The sequence below is a fragment of the Pichia kudriavzevii genome, chromosome 2 (genome assembly GCF_003054445.1).
Source record: "Pichia kudriavzevii chromosome 2, complete sequence".
Classification (NCBI taxonomy): domain Eukaryota; kingdom Fungi; phylum Ascomycota; class Pichiomycetes; order Pichiales; family Pichiaceae; genus Pichia; species Pichia kudriavzevii.
In genome coordinates this window covers 2,255,400-2,281,519 of record NC_042507.1, presented here as the reverse complement: position 1 = coordinate 2,281,519, position 26,120 = coordinate 2,255,400, and the positions used below count along the sequence as shown (strand labels likewise).

The 26,120-nt window shown below is 38.9% G+C and overlaps 7 protein-coding genes and 1 non-coding gene across 8 annotated transcripts; 3 read left to right on the top strand and 5 right to left on the bottom strand.

Annotated features, from left to right (window-relative positions):
* Positions 1-476: 476 nt before the first annotated feature.
* Positions 477-2,240, bottom strand: C5L36_0B10640 (uncharacterized protein; the record flags this gene model as incomplete). Its single annotated transcript, XM_029465446.1, has 1 exon — positions 477-2,240. One exon carries the CDS (start codon positions 2,238-2,240, stop codon positions 477-479), a length of 1,764 nt encoding a protein of 587 aa, XP_029321305.1.
* Positions 2,241-3,015: 775 nt separating this feature from the next.
* Positions 3,016-6,657, bottom strand: C5L36_0B10630 (uncharacterized protein; the record flags this gene model as incomplete). The annotated part of the gene is made up of 1 exon (XM_029465445.1): positions 3,016-6,657. One exon carries the CDS (start codon positions 6,655-6,657, stop codon positions 3,016-3,018), a length of 3,642 nt encoding a protein of 1,213 aa, XP_029321304.1.
* Positions 6,658-6,831: 174 nt separating this feature from the next.
* On the top strand, positions 6,832-9,243 carry C5L36_0B10620 (uncharacterized protein; the record flags this gene model as incomplete). Its single annotated transcript, XM_029465444.1, has 1 exon — positions 6,832-9,243. One exon carries the CDS (start codon positions 6,832-6,834, stop codon positions 9,241-9,243), a length of 2,412 nt encoding a protein of 803 aa, XP_029321303.1.
* A 131-nt stretch (positions 9,244-9,374) lies between these two features.
* Positions 9,375-11,417, top strand: C5L36_0B10610 (uncharacterized protein; the record flags this gene model as incomplete). The annotated part of the gene is made up of 1 exon (XM_029465443.1): positions 9,375-11,417. The coding sequence occupies one exon, from the start codon at positions 9,375-9,377 to the stop codon at positions 11,415-11,417; it is 2,043 nt and encodes a 680-aa protein (XP_029321302.1).
* A 260-nt stretch (positions 11,418-11,677) lies between these two features.
* Positions 11,678-13,627, bottom strand: C5L36_0B10600 (uncharacterized protein; the record flags this gene model as incomplete). The annotated part of the gene is made up of 1 exon (XM_029465442.1): positions 11,678-13,627. The coding sequence occupies one exon, from the start codon at positions 13,625-13,627 to the stop codon at positions 11,678-11,680; it is 1,950 nt and encodes a 649-aa protein (XP_029321301.1).
* Positions 13,628-14,332: 705 nt separating this feature from the next.
* C5L36_0B10590 (uncharacterized protein) lies at positions 14,333-15,721 on the bottom strand (the record flags this gene model as incomplete). The annotated part of the gene is made up of 1 exon (XM_029465441.1): positions 14,333-15,721. One exon carries the CDS (start codon positions 15,719-15,721, stop codon positions 14,333-14,335), a length of 1,389 nt encoding a protein of 462 aa, XP_029321300.1.
* A 701-nt stretch (positions 15,722-16,422) lies between these two features.
* Positions 16,423-21,562, bottom strand: C5L36_0B10580 (uncharacterized protein; the record flags this gene model as incomplete). Its single annotated transcript, XM_029465440.1, has 2 exons — positions 16,423-21,077; positions 21,148-21,562. The coding sequence occupies 2 exons, from the start codon at positions 21,560-21,562 to the stop codon at positions 16,423-16,425; spliced, it is 5,070 nt and encodes a 1,689-aa protein (XP_029321299.1).
* A 3,034-nt stretch (positions 21,563-24,596) lies between these two features.
* Positions 24,597-24,669, top strand: C5L36_0Btrna4T. Its single transcript has one exon. It is a non-coding gene; the product is annotated as a tRNA-Thr (tRNA).
* Positions 24,670-26,120: the final 1,451 nt, after the last annotated feature.

Genomic DNA, 26,120 nt, shown 5'->3' with positions numbered 1-26,120 from the left:
TTTCGTTAGTATACTAAGAAGATAGGAGACCAAATACGATCTGTTGTGTTGTAGGAACAAATGTGGAAACAAGAACGGCAGAGACGTTTATAACTCCTGTGGAGAAGGGAAAAGGTATGCTGCATATAAAAATTGACGGCACTACCAAAAAAAAACAACAGTAAGAAAGGGCATAATTGAGTGAATCAATCTGCGGAAAAAAGCAACCCACGAAATTTTTTGAGGGAGAAAAACATTGAAATTGAGTGTGAATTGGTTGATGCGAAGCTTAAGCTGAACGACACTGTCAAAAGTAAATAGAGTACAGTTTATAAAGGTTTCCAAAGTAACAACGAAAATATAAGAAAGTGAAAGAGCAAGTAAACAAAACAAAGAAAAAGATAAAGAGAGAAATTAAGAAATTAAGAAACTAAGCAATTAAGAAAAGGTAGCACCATGTAAGAGTAAACCAAACTATGATATATAGCTATCAACGTTTAGAAGCCTTCGTCAAGCGAAGGAAAATCGTTGTCCATCAGCTCTTGGTAATGGTCCCTTTCAGGAACTTTATGGAAGGGCGTCACCATCGGCTTTGCTATATTCGTGTAAGCGCTCTGGTTCGACACGGTCGCTCCCCCTGGTGTTGCTTCATTGCCTTTCTTGTATTGCATATGTTGGAAGACAAACTGTTTCATATCCTGCCTTTTCTGCTTGTGTACATTTTCAGCCGAAAAGCTCTTTAAAAATTCGTTGAGTCCAGAGAAATCTCCCTTTAGAGGAAAATTAGTAGAGTTTTGTTGTACAATTGTTTCTTGTAATCCTGTCTGCTGTTGCTGCTGTTGCTGCTGTTGCTGATGTTGCTGCTGGCGCATCATTTCGCTTTCCAACTGTTTCTGCTTTAAGGAATTAATTATTTGGATCAATTCTTGTTGCTTCTGTAGCAACGTCAAAGTTTCCAGATCGACATTGGAAGGAGTCACATTTACAGGAGTATCGGGAGATAACGACCTTGTTGGTTGGGTTGAGTCACACGGTGTCGGGATGGTCAAACAACGCTGGTTTGCTATGTTAGGCTTGGAGTTATTCAAGGACGGCGGTGAAGAATCAACACTTGAAGGGCTTTGTAGATACCTAGTTTGAAATGGTATGTTGCCAAGATTATTCAGATTATTCAGTTGGCTAAGGTTTTCATAATGAGGGAAGCTTGAGAACTCAGTCACCATAGGAATAAAAGAGGGAGATTGAGAGGTTGCCAGAGGGGTGTTTTCGCTCAGGTAATCAACATCCAAAAACTTGGAATGTTTACCCGTTTTCTTTTTACCTGGTTTTAAAGTTTTGATATAATCTTCCGGTAAACCAGGACAGAGGCCTGTTTCTATATGTCGCTCCACCCATATTTCATTATTCAAGAATTTCTCACCGCAGATTCCACACCAGCCCATCATTCCCGTTCTTTTCTTGCATTTAATACCCGGTGGATATTTAAAATGCCTAGCCTTTAAATGCGTTTTAAAAGTATCACGTCTAGAAAACTCACCAGTTTGGTGACATTTTGATTCACCATATAACCCATGAAATGGGCAACGATATGCCTTTGATTTAGAATGTTTCTTCATATGACGAGTCAAGTAACCCCTGATTCTAAACTTGGAGTCGCATTCTGGACATTGGTGGACCCTCTCTGAATCTGCACCATTTTCAGTGCCTTCAATATCTTCTGGATCCTGTAGATTATTATCGTCTTGAGAGTCCGTGACTTCATTGGAATGCTGATCACTAACAATTCCAGAGCCTTCCGACCTTATAGAAGATACTGGCGATAGCGAAATAAACCCATTTTTAGGGTTGCTAACATCTGGATCCTCCTTCCCAACTTTATAATCGTATTTGGTCTCGGGCGTTGAGGTTGGATAAGTGTCATCTTCACTGGAGTTACCGTTGTCCTTATTGGCCAGCTTGAACTCGAGTTCTCCTTGTTCATTCTTCCGTGGAATATACGCCGAGGAGACACTGGTACCACACGGTGTGGCATTCTGGTTCCTTGACTTCTCATGAGGAGTTATTTTCCCTGGGTAGGGGAACAGCGTATCCTCATCGGCGTGCAACTTGACGGCGCCACCGCTTCTCTTGAACCCGCCAAAGAGTAAAACAGACGATTGAAAGAGGGTCGACACAATGTAGGTCAACGGAGTTATTAGTATATAACAGCAAGTCATGAGCTTTGCGGCCACTGCTAATGATACACTGTGCGTACTGTCCATATTTTAAGTAATAAGAGTGTTTGTCGAGCAAGGTGCGTGTACCTAGGTATGGCTATCTAATGTTTGTCCGGGTATGTCTTGTGTTTGTCTTGTATATGTGGCTTACTAGAGAGTTGATAATAAACTCCAATAACTACCATTCATGAAAGAAACACTATACTGTTTGCACCTTTTTTTTTCCTCAACCGCTCCAGCTCTCCACTTTTCCTCCTTGCGCGCCCATTTTCGTTTCCTGCCCTCATCACTTCCCCTTCGCTGTTAGCGGGTCCCAATGGGGAAATCGACATGTTGGATTGTACGTTTGTATATTATCGTCTTTACGCAACATGGTTCGCAGTTCACCGAGTGTTAAGACCCCCATTTAGCCAGTGTTGGACGGAGCAAGGACATGTCTATAGACCTACACCCTTCTCAAACGTGGCCAGAGAGCCACTACTAGTGAAAAACGAGAGCCCCCTCCCCTCCTCTCCTCTCCTCTCTTATCAAATACAACCCTCTCAATTGACCTACTCGGCCCGTGGCGCATGGTCACGTGCCGGCACAGCGCTGTGTCTTTTCGTTGTCACTGTGAGACCAGCAAGAAGAAATGAAAAAAAAAAAATAGAAAACTAAAACAGGCATGCGCCACACGACGCTATTCTCATCTCATACATTCCTTCTCAATGGGGAAATAGCCGACTCTCTTTAAAGGCAAGTGCTAGCGACAGCTCCTCAGGTTGAAGATTGACTCTTTCATTGTAGTAATATACATCCCATACATACACTGAGGTGTAGACTACACAACTTGGTGGGTGATGATGCACTGCACTAACCACTCCCAGTTCACAACTTGTTCTCCACCAAGAATACTCCGATAGACATCGAGGTCCCTACCGTACTTGACATAAACGTAATCCTCCTTTGAAATTTGCTCCATGGCGCATCTTAAACGACCTTGCTCTTTAACAACTATTGCGTCATGGAACCCCAGTGAATGGAATATCCAGAGTAGTGTCTCCATGTCCGGAGGACCGTCAAGGCCACCGCCTTCCAGAGGGTGCTTGCACGTTTCATCAACAACACTATTGTCTTCCGATTCCGTATCGCTGTCGCCCCCCTCTACATCATGATAGTCCCCTTCCTCATCAACTCTACGGCGTTTCGCATTCCGTTTGCGTCTTCCATGAAGCCTCGATCTGAACTTTTCAGTAGACTCCTTTATGACTAAAACCTTCTTACCTCCGAATAACTGGTTCAGGTGTAGTTGGTCTCGTAATCTATACCTATTGTTGAAGTTATCATAAAACTGAAAGATATCCAGCCCAATGGCACAATTTAACAATGCACTCTCGCCTGATATTAAGAGATATTTCGTCCACTCTTGTCTCCAATTTCGTAATATTTTCTCATCTCTCATTGCTCTCTTAATAAAATCAATATGTAAAATAGGCCATTTCAAACACAAGGCTTCAATATATTTGAGAGTTCTAACATGTTTGTTTGATAAAACACAGGCAAATTGATAATTCGCAATATCTTCTTTCATAGACATTGAACAATTTGTAAACTTAACATGGTAGTAATCACCTTCATCACGTGTAGCATCAAACTGCATAAATCCCACGTATTCTTTTTGCCTAATACTGTCCATTTCTTCTTGCATCTCCGTTGCTATCTTTGCCTTCCTCGGTGAAGCATGGACACCATTGACCTTTCTGACATAAGACCCTTTACATTTGAATTTGATGATGCTTTGAAATCCCGAATCTTGCAAAACTGAACCACCATTTAGCTCTATAAAATCAATTAGCATTGCAGTTTCATCCTTATCTCTTTGATGTCTTGGTGTATTATTTTTCGATGTACCTGTTCCACTTGAGCATGGACGAGATTTTCTATTAAGCCCTGTAATAACAAACAAACATTTTGAGAATGGCCCCTTTTTAACCCTATCAATAAAGCTACCTGGCTTTGAATTCACATCTATCTGTATTAGGTTTAATAACGTATCATTGGGATTCGGACTTAGCCTTTTAACTTGATAATCAATAAATTTCTTAAATTTGACTTCATCATGAAAGTATTTGTATCCGTAATGACTTGCCATTGTCGTAGAGAGATAAATATCCGAGAGAGAAACTTCAACTTCTTCGTGTACACCATCAACATCGCCCTTTCTCTTATTTTTCCTAATTAGTAGTCTATTAAAGTTGTCTAACGTTTTCACCAAATCATCATTTTTTTCATCAGTTTTCGCCCTGATCAACCCACAAACTGTATAATTTGATCTCCGATCATAGATGTACTTGACGGGATCTCCAACACAAAAACATATAGGTGCAAATAACTTAGTATTGTCAATTTCAACTTCCGCACCTTTTGTTCTAAAGAGAAAACCACCTTTATCCCCGATTCCAACAAGATTCCCAGTAATTCTATAGTTGTTATCAACTATAAAAACAGAACTATTTCCACAAATGTCCTCAATATCAAATTCTCGATGAATCTTATTTTTGAGAATTAGATAACTATCATTATTAATCACATCTCCATCACTAAGATACTCTCCATTTTCACTAATTTGGCATTCATCTAGCACATTTTGCAACTTCTCTGACATCGTTGGCCTTCTGTTTTCCAAGTGTCTCACACCGAAATCTTTGCATCTCACATTTAAGGGTGTGGAGGTAAGGTCGGACACCTTTTCACTAGCATATGTGACTTTCATATCTAGGCCAATTTTTTCAATAGATACTGCGCTAGTGTTTGGAACCTCGGTCTCATTATTGGTTTTGTTTATTCCATCATCATCCAGATTCTCGTTATTGTTGGTTCTAGGGTCAATTTTGATTGGGGAAGACACTTGGTCAATCGATGTTTCTTTCCGCTCAATAGATTTAGTGTTGCTCAAACTGCTCCTTAAATGCGCATCATCGATTCTGGCCATTTCGGTGTTTGGTTGAACTTCTTCTACGTATTTATTCTGCGAATGTTCACTAGAGTCCGAGGCTTGAGATGATATTTTCTGTGTTTCTGGTGGCCCCTGTAAAATATCTCGAGTCTGCGTAACTGCCTGACTTTGATCAAACATCTTATTTGAAGATTGTAATTGAGATTGCGATTGCGATTGAGATTGCGATTGCGATTGAGATTGAGATTGCGATTGGGACTCAATTATCTTGAATGTTTGTAGTAGCTTCCTCCCCGTCTTAATAGTTTCATCATCATCCTCATCTTTAGCATCATCATAATCGTATTTATTACTTGAACGATTCATCTCATCATCTTCAATAACTAAGGATTGGGAGAAATTGTCCACTAGCTGTGTCTCCTTCAACCCATGATAATGGGGAATATCGGCTTGTTGTTGGTAATCCTCATTATCACTTTCTGAAATAACCTGAGTCGTACTTGTGTGTTTAGTTGGACTTCCCATAACTGGACTTGTGTCAATTTGGGAGTTTGGCTGACCATTGGCGCTAGAAGATAACAGATTAGTATTTTCATTTTTGCTTCCCTCTCGGGATAAGGTACTGCTTATATTCTTGTCCAATGACAGGTACATAGCATCACTTATGTTCCCCCTTGTATCAACGTTCCGATCTGTCTCTTCCAGAATATCCTGGGTCATCTTCTCCTCCGTGAAATGATTCAGGCCATATTGCGAATATTCCTTTGCAGCTTCATTCATCAGACAAAATCCATTGCCTTCACTACCCCCACTCAATTTTCGGCATCTTTGTTCCCGAAAAAAAGTGTTAGCTGCTTCATGAATGTTGCCATCGACTTGGGTTGCAACGTTGGATTCCTGCATTTGCAGCTGATCATATTGCCTCGTGGGTGAGGGATTCAAATTTAGCTTTATGCTTGAATCATCTATTTCTGAATTATCGTAAATAATTTCTTCTTTGTCAAGTTTTTTGGCATTGATGGTTATTCCAAATTCACTTTCTTCAGCATCTTGATAGTCCAATATTGCGCCTTTACTCTGGTTTTCCTTTAATGCACGAAATTCAGATGCGGCATTTAAGGTGCTAGTATCAGCTTCTAAAAAATTAGGGTTCAGTGTTCCATCTAATATAGCTCTTTTATCAGAATGAGAAGGAGAGGAAAAGGTTTTGTATTTTGCTGTGTTCAACTGTTGTTTTGATTCAGGAGACACGTCAAATGGATCTACAAACCCTTTTAGCATTGGCGAACCACCATCTAATTTTAGCTCAAACCCAGTATCATCCATCTCGACATTATTGGTAGATGGTTGTTCTTCCATATCCCCATCTAAGTTTCCAGTATTATTTCTTGAGTATTTTTGTGACGTAAAGTTTCCAAAGGTACACGATGAATCCTTTCTTGCGAAAGTGATTTTTTCTACTTTGTTGGAATGAAGTCTTAATCCATCGTTGTTTCCATTTATATCTTTCTTTCCCTTATCATCCATCAAGAAGAAGCTACTGACACTATTTTGGGTCTTGTAGTTGTTCTCCTAAATATCGAGCTCTATTCGGTTTATCGATTGATCAAATGCGAAGAAAACGAAGCTCCTTTTTTTTAATACACAACTAACGATCGTTTATTGTTGCCTCGCGTACATTACCACAAACCCCTAGCAAAAATGGTAGCACAATCTTCTAAATATTTAGTTGAAAAGGCTACTAGTGCTACAACTCTTCAAGAGAACCGGGACAATATGTGTTCAAAATTGTTCATGGCTACACAGGTTAAAAACTTGAAGGATATTCAAGACTGGAAAGAGTCTTACCTAAGTAACCTCCTACTTTTGAGACGCTTTGGTAACAACAACTATAGAAATCAATCAAGCTTTATGTTGCTTGAAAAGGGCATTACATTTATCAATCTCAATAGAAGAACTAGAGGCATTTTGTATGTTTTAGCGGGACTTAAAATGTGTGACAACTTGAACTCTCCCTTATATTTGTACAATCTAGCAAACGTTTTCAAAGAATTAGGTAATCGTGGCTGGGCAATTGAATGCTACGATATGTGCGTCAATCTGATGACAAAGCTTAATATAAAAAATCCAGAGTTTTTTAAGTTATGCTTATCAGAGAAGGACTCCCTTTTAAAAGAGAAAAGAGTAGAAACAGAGGTTATGAATGAAAATATGTTCTCAAATTTTGAGCTTTTTGAATCGAAGATGAGTGTCATTGAATTTCTCTTGAAACAAACGCAAACAGAGTCAGTCGGTCAGTCTCAATTTGCTTCTTCTTTAGCACGGTCTTGGCAAGAATACAACAGAGTTAGTACAATAGTTCTTTCAACAATAGTTACTAAAAGTTATGATGATTTTGAGCGATCTTTAAATCTAGTCTTTTCCTTTCTTTTTAAGTGCCAATTTTCTCTATTGCATAGGAAACTTTTGTCATACACATTTATTGACACAATATTGAATAAAAATTTGCAAAGGTTTGAAGACCCTCTATTTGGCGATAGCTTAACGTGGTCTGAAATCATAACTAAAGCATCTATATTCAACAATACTAGTGAGTATTTTCAGTACTTAAAAGTCTACCAGGAATGTAAGTTGATAAGCCTTTTGAAGAAAGTTTGGAATGTGGATGAATCAAATAATACTCTACTTATGGTTCATTTAAGGAAACTTACATCAAATTCTTTTCGAATTTTATGCTTCTCAATCGGTAAAAAGCCCGCAGGAATTTCTAGTAGGTTAGACGAGAGAAGAGAGTACATCTACAATGCAAATAAAAAAGATGCAAATTCATTAGCGGCAGTGAGTGTCAAGGTTTTGATTCTCGCCTTTAAGTACTACTTGACATGTTGGACATTGCTTCAACGAGAACAAGAAACCATTACATCTTCAGGCAGAGGAATGGAAAGAAATCTCAAGATTCTCTATAAACCTTTTGTTGCTATCATCCCCTTATTTCAATCCATTAGAATGAACATGAGTTATGAGTATTGCACCTACTATATGGAACTAATATTGACGTATCACTCTAAGAACGTTCCCTTGAATAAAAAAGATCCCGAAAGTTCCTCCGTGAGCATTCCTGATCGGTTTTTGCTAGAGAAAGTGAGCACCGAGTTGGTCAATGGTTTGTCTACCAATCCAATTGATCACGTACACAATCCTATCATAATTAAACAGTTGCTTTACTGTATTTTATTGGGCGGTGGATATCACATTACGGTAGTTTTGTACTTACTGAAGCTTGAGCAATTTTTTCGAGAGAAAAGTGACACTTCATTGATTTCATGTAGTGACGGTACCAACCTTTTCTATCCCAGTTTCAATTCAACTTACATGAAGGAACTTTCAAATCAGTTGGATAAGGTACTAGAAAAAGTGACCAAGATAAAATTCTGTCTTGACTCTACTATCCACACCCAAGAAAGAGGTGAAGAAAATACCTTTTCTACTTTGTTTGGAAAAAGAGGGCACCTATTGATGCTGCCTCAAGTATTCTTACACAACAATAGAGTGATAATGTTATCAGAGTTTGGGAATGTGATTGCAGATGGAGAAAACATTAGAACAAACGTTATCGATAAAATTCGAGCTCTGATGGCTCAACCGGAAAAACTTAAAAATAATTGTAACAGTAACAATCTTGACGAAATACAAGGTATACTTGTGCCTACTAGGGAGTCTGTGTTTGAGTGTTTGAAGAAAAGCGATGTTCTGCTCAAAGTTCTTCTTGGAAGAAAAGATATTCCATTGCTATCTGAACTAGATAAAGTTTTCGGTTTGGGCAATATTTTCGAGGACACTTGCAAACTGCAATTGCCATACAATTTCAAAAGAACACCATGTGGAGAGTGTACTCAAACTCTTCCTACTGTTCCAATTTTTTCTGCTAAAGAATTTGATAGTAACGACTTGCTGCAAGACCAAAAAATTGAAAACACTCTTTTGACATTTAAACAGCAAACATCTGTCTCCGAGCGGGACAATGAAAGAGATTCGCATTTGTGGCGCATGATGAAATGTTCCTCTTGGGGAAGTGGCGCTAGTGCCAAGGAAGTTTATGCTCAATTTTCCTGACTCAGAGCTGCATTGATTTGCCAATGTGTAGATAATAGATATCTTTAATGTAACCATATAGCCTTGCTTGAGTCTATATACCAATCCCATTAGTGAATTGAATATTTAATTTGCAACAAGAGCCAAAAACCATGTCTGACACGGAAGTTGAGTCATTAAACACGATGCTTCCGCTAACGGTTCCGGAAATTATCGATATCATCAAAGATTCAGCAACCGAATGTTCGAAAAGTAAAGATTATATCAGCTTTTCTACAGTGTTGGATGTCTATTTGGATGATTGGAGTATATATAACGCAGAAGAGAGAACCCAACTGATGGATACTTTATATGAAGTTCTTGAGGCAGACAAACAGTTGCTAGCTGAAATTGGCTGGGATTTACCGCCACTATTGTTACCCTTGATTGAAGATGGTTGGCCAGTAAAATTCGGTTTGCGTGAGTCTTTTCCGGTTGTTTGGCTTTACAAGATGTTTAACTTACTTACAGAAAATGGTGATCCAAAGGCGCTCTTGTTGACCTGCTGTGAGCAAATTAAGATTCTGAAAGATACCGATCAGGATGAGCCAGTTGATCCTGTCCTTTTTGAGGAAATTAAAAATAGCTTATCTGAGGAGTATAAGAGTAAGTTTGATGACGTGGATGAAAGAATTGCTAACTATATCACTATTAAGAGAGGGGGGTTTTTGGTTATTAAATTTCATGCCTTATTTGAGTGTATCAAATTTTCACTAAGGAAAATTGACACACTTTATCCTTCAAAATTCCTAGGAATGGTTGTCTCCACTATTTTAAACTTCTTTAATAATGCCAAATCCTCTTCTGGTGAAATCTCGGTTTTGCGTGCTGTCTATTTGTTCATGAGAGACTATGTTCCTCCGGATATTCCAAAGGGAATTGTTGAAAGAGAAGAACTATCAGAAGAGGAGTTTGAAAAGATCTTTGGAGACGAAAATTATCTACAGAGAAAATTACTATGCTTTTTGTTAGGAGCTTGTGTGGATAGGATGTCACAGTCTCATCCAGTGCCACTTATTATTGCCTTAATGCCCAGCTTAATTGACTATGAAATGTCGAGTGCAGCAAAAAATTATGTGGAGTTGCTGAATAGGTTGGTTACTCTACAACTATCATTTGATATTGATGTGGAGCACCAACTAATGACGGAGATTCAAGATTGTCATGGATTGCTAATCAAAAATATTGAAAATGTCAACACTGCAGAAGATATGGTTAAAGTTGTCATTTCGACTTATAACAATACATCTTTTAGAGAAAAAAAGCCTACCGGACTAACTCTCACCAATAGTTCTTTAATTATATTGTACATGTTTGCGGGATATGTGGATCATGTAAATAGTACCATTCAAGCTCCGCTTGATACTCTTTCACTAATCGCCTTGCAACTTTTCATGTTCATTCCCTATACTGTTGACACATCTTTGACTAACTTAGCAGCATTTTCTTATCTTTTGGTCATGACTATTTTGAACATTGAAAAGACGAAACAGGTTGCAAGCGCAAGTCAGCTTGCTAACAAGAGGATTCGGCTATTGGTACTTACATACTTGCAGACTGTCACTTCTGTTGTATCATTATGTGGCTTGAAAAATATCAGGAAACTATTCTCCAAATTCCTAAACAAATTTCTTCAACATCTTCCAGAAGATATAAGTTACTCTTTTATTTTGGATACACTGGAAAATTGTCCCTTTGATGATAGTGTCGTATGTGTCTTAACTGTTTACAAACACTTAGTCTCTGCTGTGAAGTTTGATGGTGAAAAATTTGTACAAAACTTTGAGGCATTGGATCTCAAAAAAAAAACTTATCCTAAGCCACCATCGATTCCTCCAAGAAATCTGGTTGATTATAAACCGTTTATTGAATTTACTGAATTCAGACAGAAGGAATTCACGAACACCTTTGGAAAAGTAATAAGTGAAACATTTCCTTCAACACCGCTGGGGATTGATGTTCTGAAAACAGGTAAACTCGTTGCTTTTATAAATTTCGTCATAAAAGCAGATTTCAAAGACAAGGATGAAATAAAGTCACTTTTGAAGAGAATCAATGGATTTATTGTTAAGGTTGATTCCAAGAATACAGCAGGTGTTCAGTATTTTGTGGATAAGATCAATTTTGCCGTTGACGAAGTTTTGAGAAAGATTTGAGTCCCGGAGAGGGATACCTAGGGGAACTTTAAAAGATGCAAGCATGAATTTTTTGGAAGGGACTGTAGCATATGTTTGTAGCAACTTAATAGTATTGATGAAAAATAAATATCAAGTATAATAAACTATGACTAAAGAAAATGCGTAAAAAATTTGTAGGATACAAAACGGATATAAAGAAAAGATTGTATATAGAAGGGAAAATAGAATGTACAGGTATGATTGATCGTGAGAATTTCCTTATCAAAAGTGAAACCGCATTAAAGCTGCTTGAATTCTTTTGTCAATTCGATATCTTTGATATCTGGTAATTTTTCAACCCCTTTTCTGTTCTTCAACGGACTTTCAATTTCGATTTTTGCAACCTTATCATTTTCAGCTATATTTTGCTGGTTGTTACTAACATTGTTATTATTAGGACCTAGGGGTGTTGAAAACTGAACATAATTCCATATAGCAGGAGATGAGTTCACAGACTGTGCGGAAGATGGTTCAAGTAGCGGTCTTTGAACATTCCTCTCAGGAGTCATCATGTCAATTCTGTTGAAAATTTTTTTCGGAGATGTTAACAAATTGTCATTTGGCTCCTTGAATGGTGGGAGGGTATATTGGTTATTTCTTTCGATCCCAGAACCATTCCCCTTGTCTTTACTTGTCAAACTTTGAAGTTGGTGTTCAGGCTTATCTCCGACAGATATACTCCGCATGATTTGGTCAGATGTTGTTGTGTTATTAATACTACTGACCAAACCACTAGATAACTTAGAGTCGTTATTTAAATAGTTAATCTCTGCAATACTCATATTTTTGATTGGTGATGGTAGTGTGGAATTAGAATTGTTTTTCGTCGCTAGAAGGCCTATGTCTGATGTTTTATTTGGTGACAGATTCGGAATTGAATATGCACTATTATTCAATGCACCGGATAAATGAGAATGATTAGAACTCATGGTATTGCTATGAATTGAAGGCGTTTGTTGATGCGAAATACTCATGGTATTTAGTGGAAGATTACCCTCGTTCAACGTTGGAGACCTTCCCTTCGGTAAGGCATTGTTCTTTATAAGATGCAATTGGAGTTGTCTTGAAACGCTAGTTCCTCTTCTAACTTTATTCAAACTCCCGTCTTCCCATTTTTTTAAGAATTCGTTTCGGTAGGACTCACTGATCTGCCACTTCATACCTTTACCTGGTTCGTTTGGTTTTCTAGGAACTTTTTCAAAAGCTTTGTTCAACGACAAATTGTGTCTAATCGAATTTTGCCATCCTTGTTTAGTATGTCTGTAATAAGCAAAATGGCTCGATATCCAATCGTATATCTCTGACAAAGATAGTACCCCCTGAGGATTAGATAATATGGCTTGTGTAATCATGGTTGCATAAGAGTATGGAGGTTTTAAATCTTTGGCATCATCCTTAGAATAATCTTGTTCTATTGGTGTACTCGTCTTGTTGGAAATACCCTCTTGTAGTTGAAATGCCTTAACTTGGTTAGTCGAGTCAGACTTGGACCCAGAATCAGAGGTCGAGTATTTCAAACCGCTATTCAACTTTGACCTTTTATTACTCAACAACTGACGAAAGTTATTTGGAATTATAGGAGCTGAATCTGGCAAAATAAACATCATTTGAGTGCCTCCAATATCTATTATATTGCCCGAGTTTAAATCACAAGGGGTATTTACCGAAAGATTCAATCGTACACCATTAACTTTCAATCCGTTTCTACCATGTACAAAGAGTTGCCATTTCCTGGAATCCATATTGAAGACAATAGATGCATGCTTCCTTGATACGACTTTTGAAGGGCCCAAATCTATGTCAATCAAATCTGGATTAGTAGGATCGTTGTTATGTAGATGAAACTCTGTGTTTCTTCCAATAGTGACCTTGAGTGTTTTCACGTAGTAAGTCCAATTACAACCAGCAATTTTAGCGTAAGCTTGAATTTCATTGCCAACAATGGAATCATTATTGTACTGTCTTGAAACATATGTTGGGACATTATCAGATGGCGCTTCCAAGTGGCTTATTACAAAATTAACATCTTCAGCACTGTCTGCAATGACCTGCGTCGATGGTGCAATGTTTGTCGATGCAATGTTGGATGTGAGAGAAATGGCATTTGTACCAGGTATCTGTAAACCTTGGGGCAAATCAGTACTGGAAGAGATGTTTGTAGCAGTGAAGGTTCTCTTTCTTTCGGCCATTGTGGATATAATCTATTTTTGCTATTTCTTGGAACAACCTCTGATCCAATTGATAGAGTATATGCAAATAAACTACAATGTCTTTCTCTTTCTTAATTTGATAGAATTATGAGGGGATGGGGAAAAAAGTATGCCAAAATATTAGGAATACAGATTCAAACAACTATTTCTTTATATTCCAGATATCCCTATAGATTTATAAGGTGTCAATCAATGGCTAGTCTTCGAGAAAAAAAAAGATGTAGTTCTTATAAGTATCTTTCAGATGCTAAACCTTAGATGCAATTTCAACAACAGATATATTAATGGTAGCTCTTCAGAGAAAACTACTTCTAAAAGCCAACTGCTCGTCTATGCAATGCTGCTTCCCGCGTTTGTTCAACTGAGGTATGGATGCCTGGTATTAAGAGACGGTTGGCCTAGTTTCTTGCCCTAATCGAATCTTCCACACAGATACACAGTTTCAGTGGTACTCTAAACACCCCACCTAGAGGTAAACAAAAACAAAAATATCCAAAACTTTCTGAGCGCTTCAGGAAATTCGAGAAAGTTGGAAAACCCGAGAAAAAAAATTTAAAAATAAAGCGGGAAATGTAAAAGAGGAAATATAAAAGAGTAAATGTGGAAGGTACACTTTGCAGTTGTACAACACAACATATTACGCAACCGTATAAGGAAGGAATATACATGGTTTTAGGTATTAAATCAATCGTACTGCGAGGCAAATGGATTGCCATTCAGTGTAGTGGGTGCAGAATTCGTGGCCATGCTGCTCTGTGCATTCTGTTGGAGGAAGAACTCGATATTTTCCTCGTCTGAATCGGAGTCTGACTCCGAGTCAATCTCAGAATCAGATACTCCAATGGCTCCAATGACACGGTTCTGTGGGGGCACCATTTCCGGCTTCGACGCAAAGAAAGTGTCCCTCTTTGTCATGTTCTTCTTTTCGATCAAAGAAGCATACCGTGTTGGAACACTCCTTTGAGTCGTGACAATGTCTCTCCTCGGTTTGTCTATCATGGCGTGCATGCCGTTATCTCCTTCTTCTTCTTCTTCTTCTTCTTCTTCCTCTGCAAACTCATCTTCCTCTCCCTCGTCAAACGTCTTCACCGTTTGACGTTTGTATGAGGCATCACCTTTGGGTATCTGTAGATCAATTTTAATAGGGAAATCGGAAATACCACTATACTCATAATTGTCTGCACTCACCGATTCTTTGTCGTTTGTAAACTCAACGAGCCCCTCATCGGGTGCGTCTTCATCCAACTCATCTACATCCTCGTCAAAGTTGTAGTCATCCTGGTGGATCTCTACCAATGTAGGGTTCCCACCTTTGGTAGCAACCTTACCACCATGAAAGGAGGCATTTTCAAGGTCGCTAAAATATGTTTCCTTGGAGTATATACTCATGCCTCGGCTATAAATAGATGGAGCAACTCTACCTCGGGTGTTTCTGCTTGGCCTGCTGCTCGTCACTCCTGGAACATAGGCAATGTTTAACACATTCGACGCCTTGGTTAAGATAGAATTCGTCACTGTAGACAGACTGGTCTGAGAATACCTCTTGGATTCGTCATCACCAGCAAATCCAACCCTTTTGGGCCTCCTAGGAATATTTGACTGGCGCAGATTCACATCCGAACCACGTTTATGTGGAGTTTCTTCGTCCTCGTCATTGTCGAATCCTGCTAATCCTTTCATTTCTTCACCAATTCCTAACTCAAAATCGGCGTCCATTTTTTTCCTGTAGTTTCTAAAAAATAGGTATATGCCACCTACAAACACCAAGAAAAATAACGCACTTAAACTACCTGCAATCCCTCCAACCTTGCTTGCACTGAGCGACGTATGTGTACTTGTTGAGTTCGAAGAGCTGACTATGGTCTCGCAATATGTGGTGGGACACTGCTCGCACGTTTGTGTGGTCATGGCACACTGCTCGTTTGTCTGGCACTTGGGGCATGCTGGAACCTTGTTACAAACAACACACCCACGAGCTTCTAATCTACCAAATGACGATACCGTAAGATCATGATCTAAAAATAAACTTCCTCTGGTTCCAGCAAAAGTATGGTTCATGTTGATCCCATCCATATCCAAATACTAAGTACTAAGCCGCTTCTTAATATACTATTTCCAGGTGTCCTAAACAAACTATTGTAGATCAGATGTGCCTCCCTTAGAAAGAGCGTACTGTCACCAAACTTGACATCAAACTTGCAAGTGTCTACTAGCAACGCGATGCAGCTCTTCCTATCTTCTGGTAAATACAAATTCAAAATTTCAATCTTCCCCGCTCAAGCGTGAGTTTGTAATTTCATACTTGCAACGACTAGAACTATATCTATAAGTGCACCACTTTGTGATCCCAATGGTTGGAACTTTGTTTTTGTATAGTACGCCCATGAGATCTGTATCTTCTAGTAACTTTGAAATGGAAGTATCCCCGTAGAATACCTCATATCGGTTTTCGGTCGCAGATTATATTAACATGAAAACCATATTCTATACAAGGATTCCTTGGGAAAAAATCCTGCCCGTCAATAGATTTCGACGAAAACAAATCCTGAAGAAAACAATGTTCTGAGCTCAAAATTCTATTACTTCTGCAGTGTATGCACTGTTTGAAACGTGCTAGGATTTATTGTTTTCAAATTAAGCTGTTGAATTGCAAAAGATAGACAAAATAAACATAAATAGTATTACAAATAAATTATTCCAGACCAAATCGAAATCTATTTGATCGTTATTAACTTCACGAAAACATGAGTCAGTAATAGATAACCGTCACCCTACTATATAGCTAAAAGCAATGCAGCTAAACCAACGAAGAGTGAGTTGGTAGTCTTTCTTGAGGCGCCAGCTTCGAAAGTATTCACATCGGATGGGACATTCGTAGAAATAGAAACGGAAGATAGCGTAGTTGACTTTTCAGGTGCAACAATACCATTGGAGACAGAACCGGTAGAACCTGAGTTAGAACCTGAACCATTGGAGCCTGAGTTAGAACCTGAGTGAGAACCTGAACCATTGGAGCCTGAACCGTTAGAACCTGAGTGAGAACCTGAACCATTGGAGCCTGAACCGTTAGAACCTGAGTTAGAACCTGAGTTGGAGCCAGAACCGGTAGAACCTGAGTTAGAACCTGAACCATTGGAGCCTGAGTTAGAACCTGAGTTAGAACCTGAACCATTGGAGCCTGAACCGTTAGAGCCTGAGTTAGAACCTGAGTTAGAACCTGAACCGTTAGAGCCTGAGTTAGAACCTGAGTTAGAACCTGAACCATTGGAGCCTGAGTTAGAACCTGAGTTAGAACCTGAACCATTGGAGCCTGAACCGTTAGAGCCTGAGTTAGAACCTGAACCATTGGAGCCTGAGTTAGAACCTGAACCATTGGAGCCAGAACCGTTAGAGCCTAAGTTAGAACCTGAACCATTGGAGCCAGAACCGTTAGAGCCTGAGTTAGAACCTGAACCATTGGAGCCTAAGTTAGAACCTGAGTTAGAACCTGAACCATTGGAGCCTGAACCGTTAGAGCCTGAGTTAGAACCTGAGTTAGAACCTGAACCGTTAGAGCCTGAGTTAGAACCTGAGTTAGAACCTGAACCATTGGAGCCTGAGTTAGAACCTGAGTTAGAACCTGAACCATTGGAGCCTGAACCGTTAGAGCCTGAGTTAGAACCTGAACCATTGGAGCCTGAGTTAGAACCTGAGTTAGAACCTGAACCGTTAGAGCCTGAGTTAGAACCTGAGTTAGAACCTGAACCATTGGAGCCTGAGTTAGAACCTGAACCATTGGAGCCTGAACCGTTAGAACTTGAATCGTTAGAACCTGAGTTAGAACCTGAACCATTGGAGCCTGAGTTAGAACCGGAGTTGGAACCTGAACCTGTTGGACTGTTGTTGTTAGTACCAGTACCGGTTGCAGTGTTGCCAGTGTTTGTGCCAGTGTTACCGGTGTTAGTACCAGTGTTACCAGTGTTAGTACCGGTTGCAGTGTTACCAGTGTTTGTGCCAGTGTTACCGGTGTTAGTACCAGTGTTACCAGTGTTAGTACCGGTTGCAGTGTTACCAGTGTTCGTGCCAGTGTTACCAGTGTTCGTGCCAGTGTTACCAGTGTTAGTACCGGTTGCAGTGTTACCAGTGTTTGTGCCAGTGTTACCGGTGTTAGTACCAGTGTTGCCAGTGTTAGTACCGGTTGCAGTGTTGCCAGTGTTTGTGCCAGTGTTACCGGTGTTAGTACCAGTGTTACCAGTGTTAGTACCGGTTGCAGTGTTACCAGTGTTCGTGCCAGTGTTACCAGTGTTAGTACCGGTTGCAGTGTTACCAGTGTTCGTGCCAGTGTTACCAGTGTTAGTACCGGTTGCAGTGTTGCCAGTGTTTGTGCCAGTGTTACCGGTGTTAGTACCAGTGTTGCCAGTGTTTGTGCCAGTGTTACCGGTGTTAGTACCAGTGTTGCCAGTGTTAGTACCGGTTGCAGTGTTGCCAGTGTTTGTGCCAGTGTTACCGGTGTTAGTACCAGTGTTACCAGTGTTAGTACCGGTTGCAGTGTTACCAGTGTTCGTGCCAGTGTTACCAGTGTTAGTACCGGTTGCAGTGTTGCCAGTGTTTGTGCCAGTGTTACCGGTGTTAGTACCAGTGTTGCCAGTGTTAGTACCGGTTGCAGTGTTGCCAGTGTTTGTGCCAGTGTTACCAGTGTTCGTGCCAGTGTTACCAGTGTTAGTACCGGTTGCAGTGTTGCCAGTGTTTGTGCCAGTGTTACCAGTGTTAGTACCGGTTGCAGTGTTGCCAGTGTTTGTGCCAGTGTTACCGGTGTTAGTACCAGTGTTGCCAGTGTTAGTACCGGTTGCAGTGTTGCCAGTGTTGGTATCAGTGTTGGTACCTGTAGCAGTGTTAGAACCAGTGTTGGTATTAGTGTTGGTACCAGTAGCAGTGTTAGAACCAGTGTTGGTATTAGTGTTGGTATTAGTGTTAGAACCAGTAGCAGTGTTAGAACCAGTGTTGGTATCAGTGTTGGTACCTGTAGCAGTATTGGAACCAGTGTTGGTATCAGTGTTGGTACCTGTAGCAGTGTTAGAACCAGTATTGGTATTAGTGTTAGAACCAGTAGCAGTGTTAGAACCAGTGTTGGTATCAGTGTTGGTACCAGTAGCAGTGTTAGAACCAGTGTTGGTATTAGTGTTGGTATTAGTGTTAGAACCAGTAGCAGTGTTAGAACCAGTGTTGGTATCAGTGTTGGTACCTGTAGCAGTATTGGAACCAGTGTTGGTATCAGTGTTGGTACCTGTAGCAGTGTTAGAACCAGTATTGGTATTAGTGTTAGAACCAGTAGCAGTGTTAGAACCAGTGTTGGTATCAGTGTTGGTACCTGTAGCAGTATTGGAACCAGTGTTGGTATCAGTGTTGGTACCTGTAGCAGTGTTAGAACCAGTATTGGTATTAGTGTTAGAACCAGTAGCAGTGTTAGAACCAGTGTTGGTATCAGTGTTGGTACCTGTAGCAGTGTTAGAACCAGTGTTGGTATTAGTGTTGGTACCTGTAGCAGTGTTAGAACCAGTGTTGGTATCAGTGTTGGTACCGGTAGCAGTGTTAGAACCAGTGTTGGTATCAGTGTTGGTACCAGTAGCAGTATTGGAACCAGTGTTGGTATCAGTGTTGGTACCTGTAGCAGTGTTAGAACCAGTGTTGGTATTAGTGTTAGAACCAGTAGCAGTATTGGAACCAGTGTTTGTATTAGTGTTGGTACCAGTAGCAGTGTTAGAACCAGTGTTGGTATTAGTGTTGGTACCAGTAGCAGTGTTAGAACCAGTGTTGGTATCAGTGTTGGTACCTGTAGCAGTGTTAGAACCAGTATTGGAACCAGTGTTAGTACCAGTAGCAGTGTTAGAACCAGTAGCAGTATTAGTGTTGGAGCCACTAGGTTGAACAGATGATGGGACGTAGACTGTCACAATTTCATATGGAGTTGTAGTAGTATCATCCCAAGAAAAACTTGCAGAAGATATTGATGAAGTATAAGTGTTACTCCAAGTTATAGTAGTTGCAATAGTGGAACTTGGAGTTGGGTAGTCAACAGATGTAACAAATTGAGTTGTAGTTGTACCTCCAACAACTGTGTCAGTCTTGTAGTAACTGGTGGAAGGTTGAGTAAGTCCACTAGAAATTTCAAAATCAGTAGTTTCAAGGAATGGACCTGGACAAGCACCATCCTGGATATCAGTAATAGAAATAACATAGTCAGACCAGTCACTGCTCAAGACAACGTCTGGGGTAATAACTTCAATATCAAGAACGGAAGACAAAAGCATATTAACTAAAACCACTCTCATTGGATAATATTTGCCTGCGTCGAAATGTACATAAGCTGTAACATCATCTCCTGTAGTAAAGAATAAAGCACCATTTTGGGAGTCGTATGGAATGTCATCGGGTTGACAACATGCAAACGCATCGTTGTTACCAAACCATACCATAGCACCATCGTTGACATTCTTGATCTTAAAGACGTGCAAACCACTAGTCTTTGGACGGAAATAACCAGTCAATTGGTTAACATATCCCCCACCAGCATCAATAGTAGCTTGGCTATAAATAACTTGTTGACCCCAGCCAACAGAATAATTTGGATTTGTAACACTGTGTGCAGTACCAATAACGTGCTCTGTGGTATAACTGTTTGCATAATACTTCTTATCGAAAACGTTACCGATACCGTAATCATAAAATGTAGCGTGGAAACCATTTGCAGTGGAAAAGTAATGTGGTTCTAAAGAACAACCAGTAGCTTGGTTAACACCTGTCAATGTGTTATCACCACGTGATGTAACACTTGTATTTTCTGTGGCCGTTTGAGAGACAGTTCCAGTAACGCCATCGACAACAACCACGACAGCACTATAACCATCGGACGCTAATGATAAACTAGTAGAAGTGTAAGTTGTCTCAGCAGTACCTGTTGATGTTACGTAGTAAGTGGTATTTGGAGAAGGAAGGTATATTATCTCTTCAAAATATGTAGATGGACCACTTGCGCCATTGGTGATCATTGCATTATATTCGGTGGACGCGGTGGAAGCACCTATAACAACACTCGTGGAAACACTGAAACTCATACCAGCAGTAACTGCAGCACATGCTGCCATGTCTGAAACAGGGAAATTATAGATATCTTGGAAATCATCAATTGTTCCATCAGGGTCAATAATTTGAAATTGCATTTGTGCATCCAATTCAACATTAACATAAACAACCCTTATTGGATAGTAGACGCCCGCCTCGAGGAAAACGTAAGAAGAATGAGCATCATCACTTCTAACACCCAATAAGACATCATCGTAAGTATTGGACTCCGAAGCTTGAGAGCATGGGTCAAATGCACCCTTACCTAACCAGATGAAACCACCATCATTCATTTCATTAACCTTAACAGTATAAATACCAGAAGTTTGTGCTATATTAAAAATAAGAATGTTAGTAATCTTAAAGCCAAGTCGTCACTGTGGAAAATAAAAGATACGTACCATAGTAAAAACCTTTCAATTCAACCAATACATTGACCATGTTAGTGTTTAGCATTCCATAAAGGTTTGCAGAACCAACGTGATCTGTGAAGTGAAAGTTTGGATCAGTCACGGAAACTGTACTCGAAAGAACTTTTCTTGTTGAATAACCTCCAGCAACAAAATTATCGTTCCAAAATGGAATAAAGTCTCCCCAAGGGTAATCATAAACTGTAGCATGAAAACCCGTTTCAACTGCAGCGTCATTTTTCATAGCAATTGTAGCACCTACACCGTTCTCTGTAATTGACCAAACATTACGTTGAGCCAAAGTGGTATCCAGAAGTGTAAAGAACAGTGTCGCCGCTGTAAGCAAGTTGGACAACATGGTGGTTACTTGGGTGCCGAAAAACTCAAAGAATGTGAGAAAGTGCATCAAACATGGGAAATTACCATCAATTTATTGTGTTTCCTTGAAACTACAACTTGTTTGCGACCACCCTAATAACATTTCGGTCTCCTAAACAGCTGGAGCGTGTTTGGTTCGAATGTAAACAAAAACAAGATATAAGGGCCCTTAAGTGTCGATATAATATACATTGTTCCGAACCTTATAAAGGCTCTTACCGTTGAGATGCCAAGGAGCATAGAAGTTTCCTCTTTGGGAAATAAAGCTATGCGAGATTAATTTTGAATAGTTTTATTATGCATCACGCATGCAAACCGAAATGCCGAATCAATGGAAGCCCGCATACTGTTATGTATTTCCTACCTTGTTTTAAGAAAAGATACGCTCAGTTATAGCAATACCAAAAGACCAATATGAGGGTGCAGTAGATGACACTATGTGTCACTCCTATTTACTTGTAAAGATATCTTGCATTTGCGTGTTTAAAGGTTATTATAGATAATCGTTATAGGATTACTACTCTAACTCCGGCAAATGTATGCTTTCTCTGCATATTAGCATTCAACATTCTAAACTTTGGCCTTGTATGAAAACAATTTACACACTAAAGGTCAACTTCAGTGCATTTTAAAAAGGATCCCAAGCATGTGTTGTGTTATTTTCACTGTTCCCTGCTCCGAAGCTTCGTCGAGGATCTTCTTCCAGACTCTTCCTTCATGGGAATAGGTTTAACAGTGGGATCTTTCTTGCGTGCTTTTCCATCTTGCCCATTTGCCACTCCTGCACGACACCATCTCTAGGCGTGGGCAAAAAAAAATATAACTTTTTTGGGTATCGTCGTTTGGAGGCAGCAGGCACTTCCATTTCTTGCAACAAAACCGCGAGACGATGCCTCGATGCAGGAATGTCTTAGATTGTATGTTTCCGGGTACATGATAACATTAATTACAACATTTTTGTTTTGCCATATTTTAAAATTTTTTATTTCCACCACAGATCGCAGCACTAGGCTGGACATTTCTTTTGTAGTCATTGGGGGAGTGGCAGTAGAAACAGATTTGTACGGCAAAATACGTTCTAGAATTTACATTGGAGTATACACTGAGGAAGATGGGAAAGTATATGGTCCATATTACAATTAATTTGTTTTTCTTTTCGAAAAACTTTTTCAGCTATTGTAGTTTTAGCCAGTATTGATACGACAACAATATGCTCTGGATACAACCAGTGTTGCTGTCGGTTTTAGAGAAAAGCCTGTCTAGACCATTGTGCTCTGTATCAGGAATAAAAAAATGGCCAAAATGCATGACTAGAAATACACGGCATTGAGGCGGTTGTATTCTTCGGCACCACAAAATGTCTTGGTAAAAAAATACAAAATTGTATCGTGGCTTTAAAGACCATTCATTTTAAAGCGTAGGTGTAATGGTGAAACAATCTAATGCTAAACTGTACAACGATACCCTTGGCTTTGTTTCATTTAATGTCACCTGTATCCAACAGCCCGTCTTTTTTTTCGAACTGTTTGACATAGTTGAACAATAATAAACAGAGCTATAAAAAAAATCTGTTTATAATTATATGCAGCTAGAAATAGTGTGTATACATGGTGATTGTGCTAAGCCGCTTTTTCACTATCTAGTTAATGTGATTTCTTCAAATTTATGCAAAGATAATTGCTTGGATATTTTGAGCTATTCGGTTAAACTTGAGAAGTTGTAACTTCAAAACAAAAGGGAAATATCTTTACTCTGGTTACAAGTAAAAAACTAAGTAGTAATATTTTCATGCCGGAGATAAATACTATGGTTCGAGGTACCTCTTCCCATGAATTTTTGAAGGGTATGTTGTCATGCTGCCAAGTATATGCTTCGTAAACAACTTCACTGCATTTTCCCATTCCAATCGCCATCATCTTATTTGAAAATCCCCAAACCATCGCAAAAAAAAACCAATGTAACCATTTGTTCTTATCGTGTAAAAGCTCACAGTTGACTCGATTTTTTAGTTACAACTTATTGAAATTACTTTTATTGGGGGCCAAGAGAAGAGGGGCTAGTGGATATGGTTGACTGCCTGTGCAAAAAACACTAGCTGCATCAAGCCATGTGAAAGATCTCATCGCATAATTTTAAGTGGTTTAAGCTTAATTAAGGGTGCTGTTTGACTAATTACTCCTTCTTTAAGAGCGTGTGTGTAGTTATGTAAAATGGGCAAAAGAGTAAACTGGAGTTGAACTACATCAACTAAAATCTTCAAACGAATCCAATAATTACAAGGGAATGTCAATCAAGAATTACATTTTGATAAGTAATTTTGTCTTCATTAGAATTTGTAGGGGCTGGTTGTATTTCCTTCTGCTTTTAATGGTGTTTCTCTGATAGTATGCGTTTATTTTCGCATTAACGCCCGTATTTATACTTTTTTATTCTTATTTTATCATTACTTTATACAAAATATAGGTGAGAAAACAGTACAAACACTCTTGTCAGTTGATCGGTTATGTAGTATTCAGATATATAGCGACTCTATATCAAAGTCGACAAACATGGTTATAAAGTAGACATAAAGTAAAGAGTATCGAATATCTAGTTTAAACCTGATGTTCAACTAGGGCAGATTCCCGTATTTTGTACTAGTCAATAAACCTCTGATGTCCCAAATTCAGTGTTGGGTGAGTCTGTTTGGACATAATTGTAACTAAATACACTACCTATTACCAACATTATTGGGAGCTAGATTTTTTTATTTAAAAAGAGTATGTAGATTGGTTGTTTATGCCAGTTGCTACTTTTGGATATTATCTATAGTATACCATCAATTCTTTCCCGAATGATAAAAACCTGATGTAATAACCCTATCAGTATGGGGCCACTGCCTTCTAGTATCATGTTTATGTATTGCGTGAGAGTTTGGCAAAACGCTCAGGAGCATTTTTTAATTTTTTTAGCTCACCACAAAATTTGTGTTTATGAATTTACTTGGAAAAAAAAGGTTTATTGAGTCTAATAGAGCATGTCTACCCTATCAAAATAACAACCATTTCTTAGTTTTAACAACAGCTCGTATGGCCAAGTTGGTAAGGCGCTACACTAGTAATGTAGCGATCCTCAGTTCGACTCTGAGTGCGAGCAATTGTTTTTTTTACTTTTTAATTCTGGTTCTAGATGAAATAGGAATTGAGTGGAGTAGTCTCATCTCTTGGCATTATTTTTAGAGTACAAACTTATTCATATGATAGACTTCTATTCATTAATAATTCTATTATGGAGATGTTTTTGAATGGAAAGGTTCAGATTAGCGAATCCTTCCCTTTTTTTGGAATACCTGCTTTTTAACTGTCGGTTGCTATTTTCAAGTTGATGTCTGGTGACGGAAATTTTTTCAGTTTTATTTTTTGAAAAACATGGCTTATATGATTCATATCCGAACTACTTTTAGGTTTACATAGATGGTTTGAACGTTTGGTAAATTACTGAACTATGCTTCAATATTGTCAAGCTAATACATTCGACTATCCTACTTCTTTACGATGCGAAAGCTCCCATAAAGCTGAAGTTGTAGAAAGGTAGATGAAATGTGTTTTAAGGCCGACACATAGCTTTGCTTGGAAATGTATTCCTAGTCTAGGATTCTTGTGAAGTGATTTGGATTTAGAATATGCCTCTTTTATTTATTTTCAAGACTGTATGAGTTTCTCTTTAAGCAAAATCAGAATTAGTTAGAAAATACTATTTTATGATTGTTTTTTTCAAGGAGAGCATATTGGTTTCTATGGACCGTGTCCCGCCATCCTATTTGCACCGTCGTCAGAACCATTAAAGGTTTCGTTATCAACTCTAAATATGGTACTGCTATTTATATGTCTCCCACAATTATTTAGGGCTCCGAACCATGCAAACTCAATGTTTCATAAACTTTTGTTATGCTTAGTAGTAGGCAAAGTATCAGTAGTCTTTATCCCGAAATAAGATAAAAGTATAAATCAGAAGGGATGGTGCAGAAATACTTACCAAAAAGGCAAGTGCATCAATTTTCAATAGTAAATTATCAGCACTTATTCTAATAGAATCAAATAGAGTCAGTATCTAAAACTACAAGAAATAATAGGGAACTTAAGAAAAGAACATTTATCAATTTTTTTTTTTCATTTTACTTGATATCCATGACGTTCGTTTCAGTAGAAAATCCATTTCTGCAAAACAAAAATGAACATATTTTTTTCTCGTAATGGTTACATACAGAGCAAGAGATTTTGAGGTTAGCTACCGAGAACAAAATTTTATCGAATGATACTAAAATCAGAAGTACAAATACTCTACCATAAATAGCTGTTCAAAAATAAATCCAAGGTTTAATGGTTATACTACCGAATGCAGACTCATGGCAGAAGCATATATAATTGATGAAAAACTTTGTATTAATGGAGGTTCCCAAATTTGAATACCATCATTTGAATCAGGCAATCTGTCAATGGCCAAAAAGTGAAGAAGCTATCAAAGTTCACTCAAGGGTCCATATTGCTTGCCCAGTTGATGTTGAGCCTTACATACCCCTTTATCTCCAGTGAAGTTCTGGTCTTAAA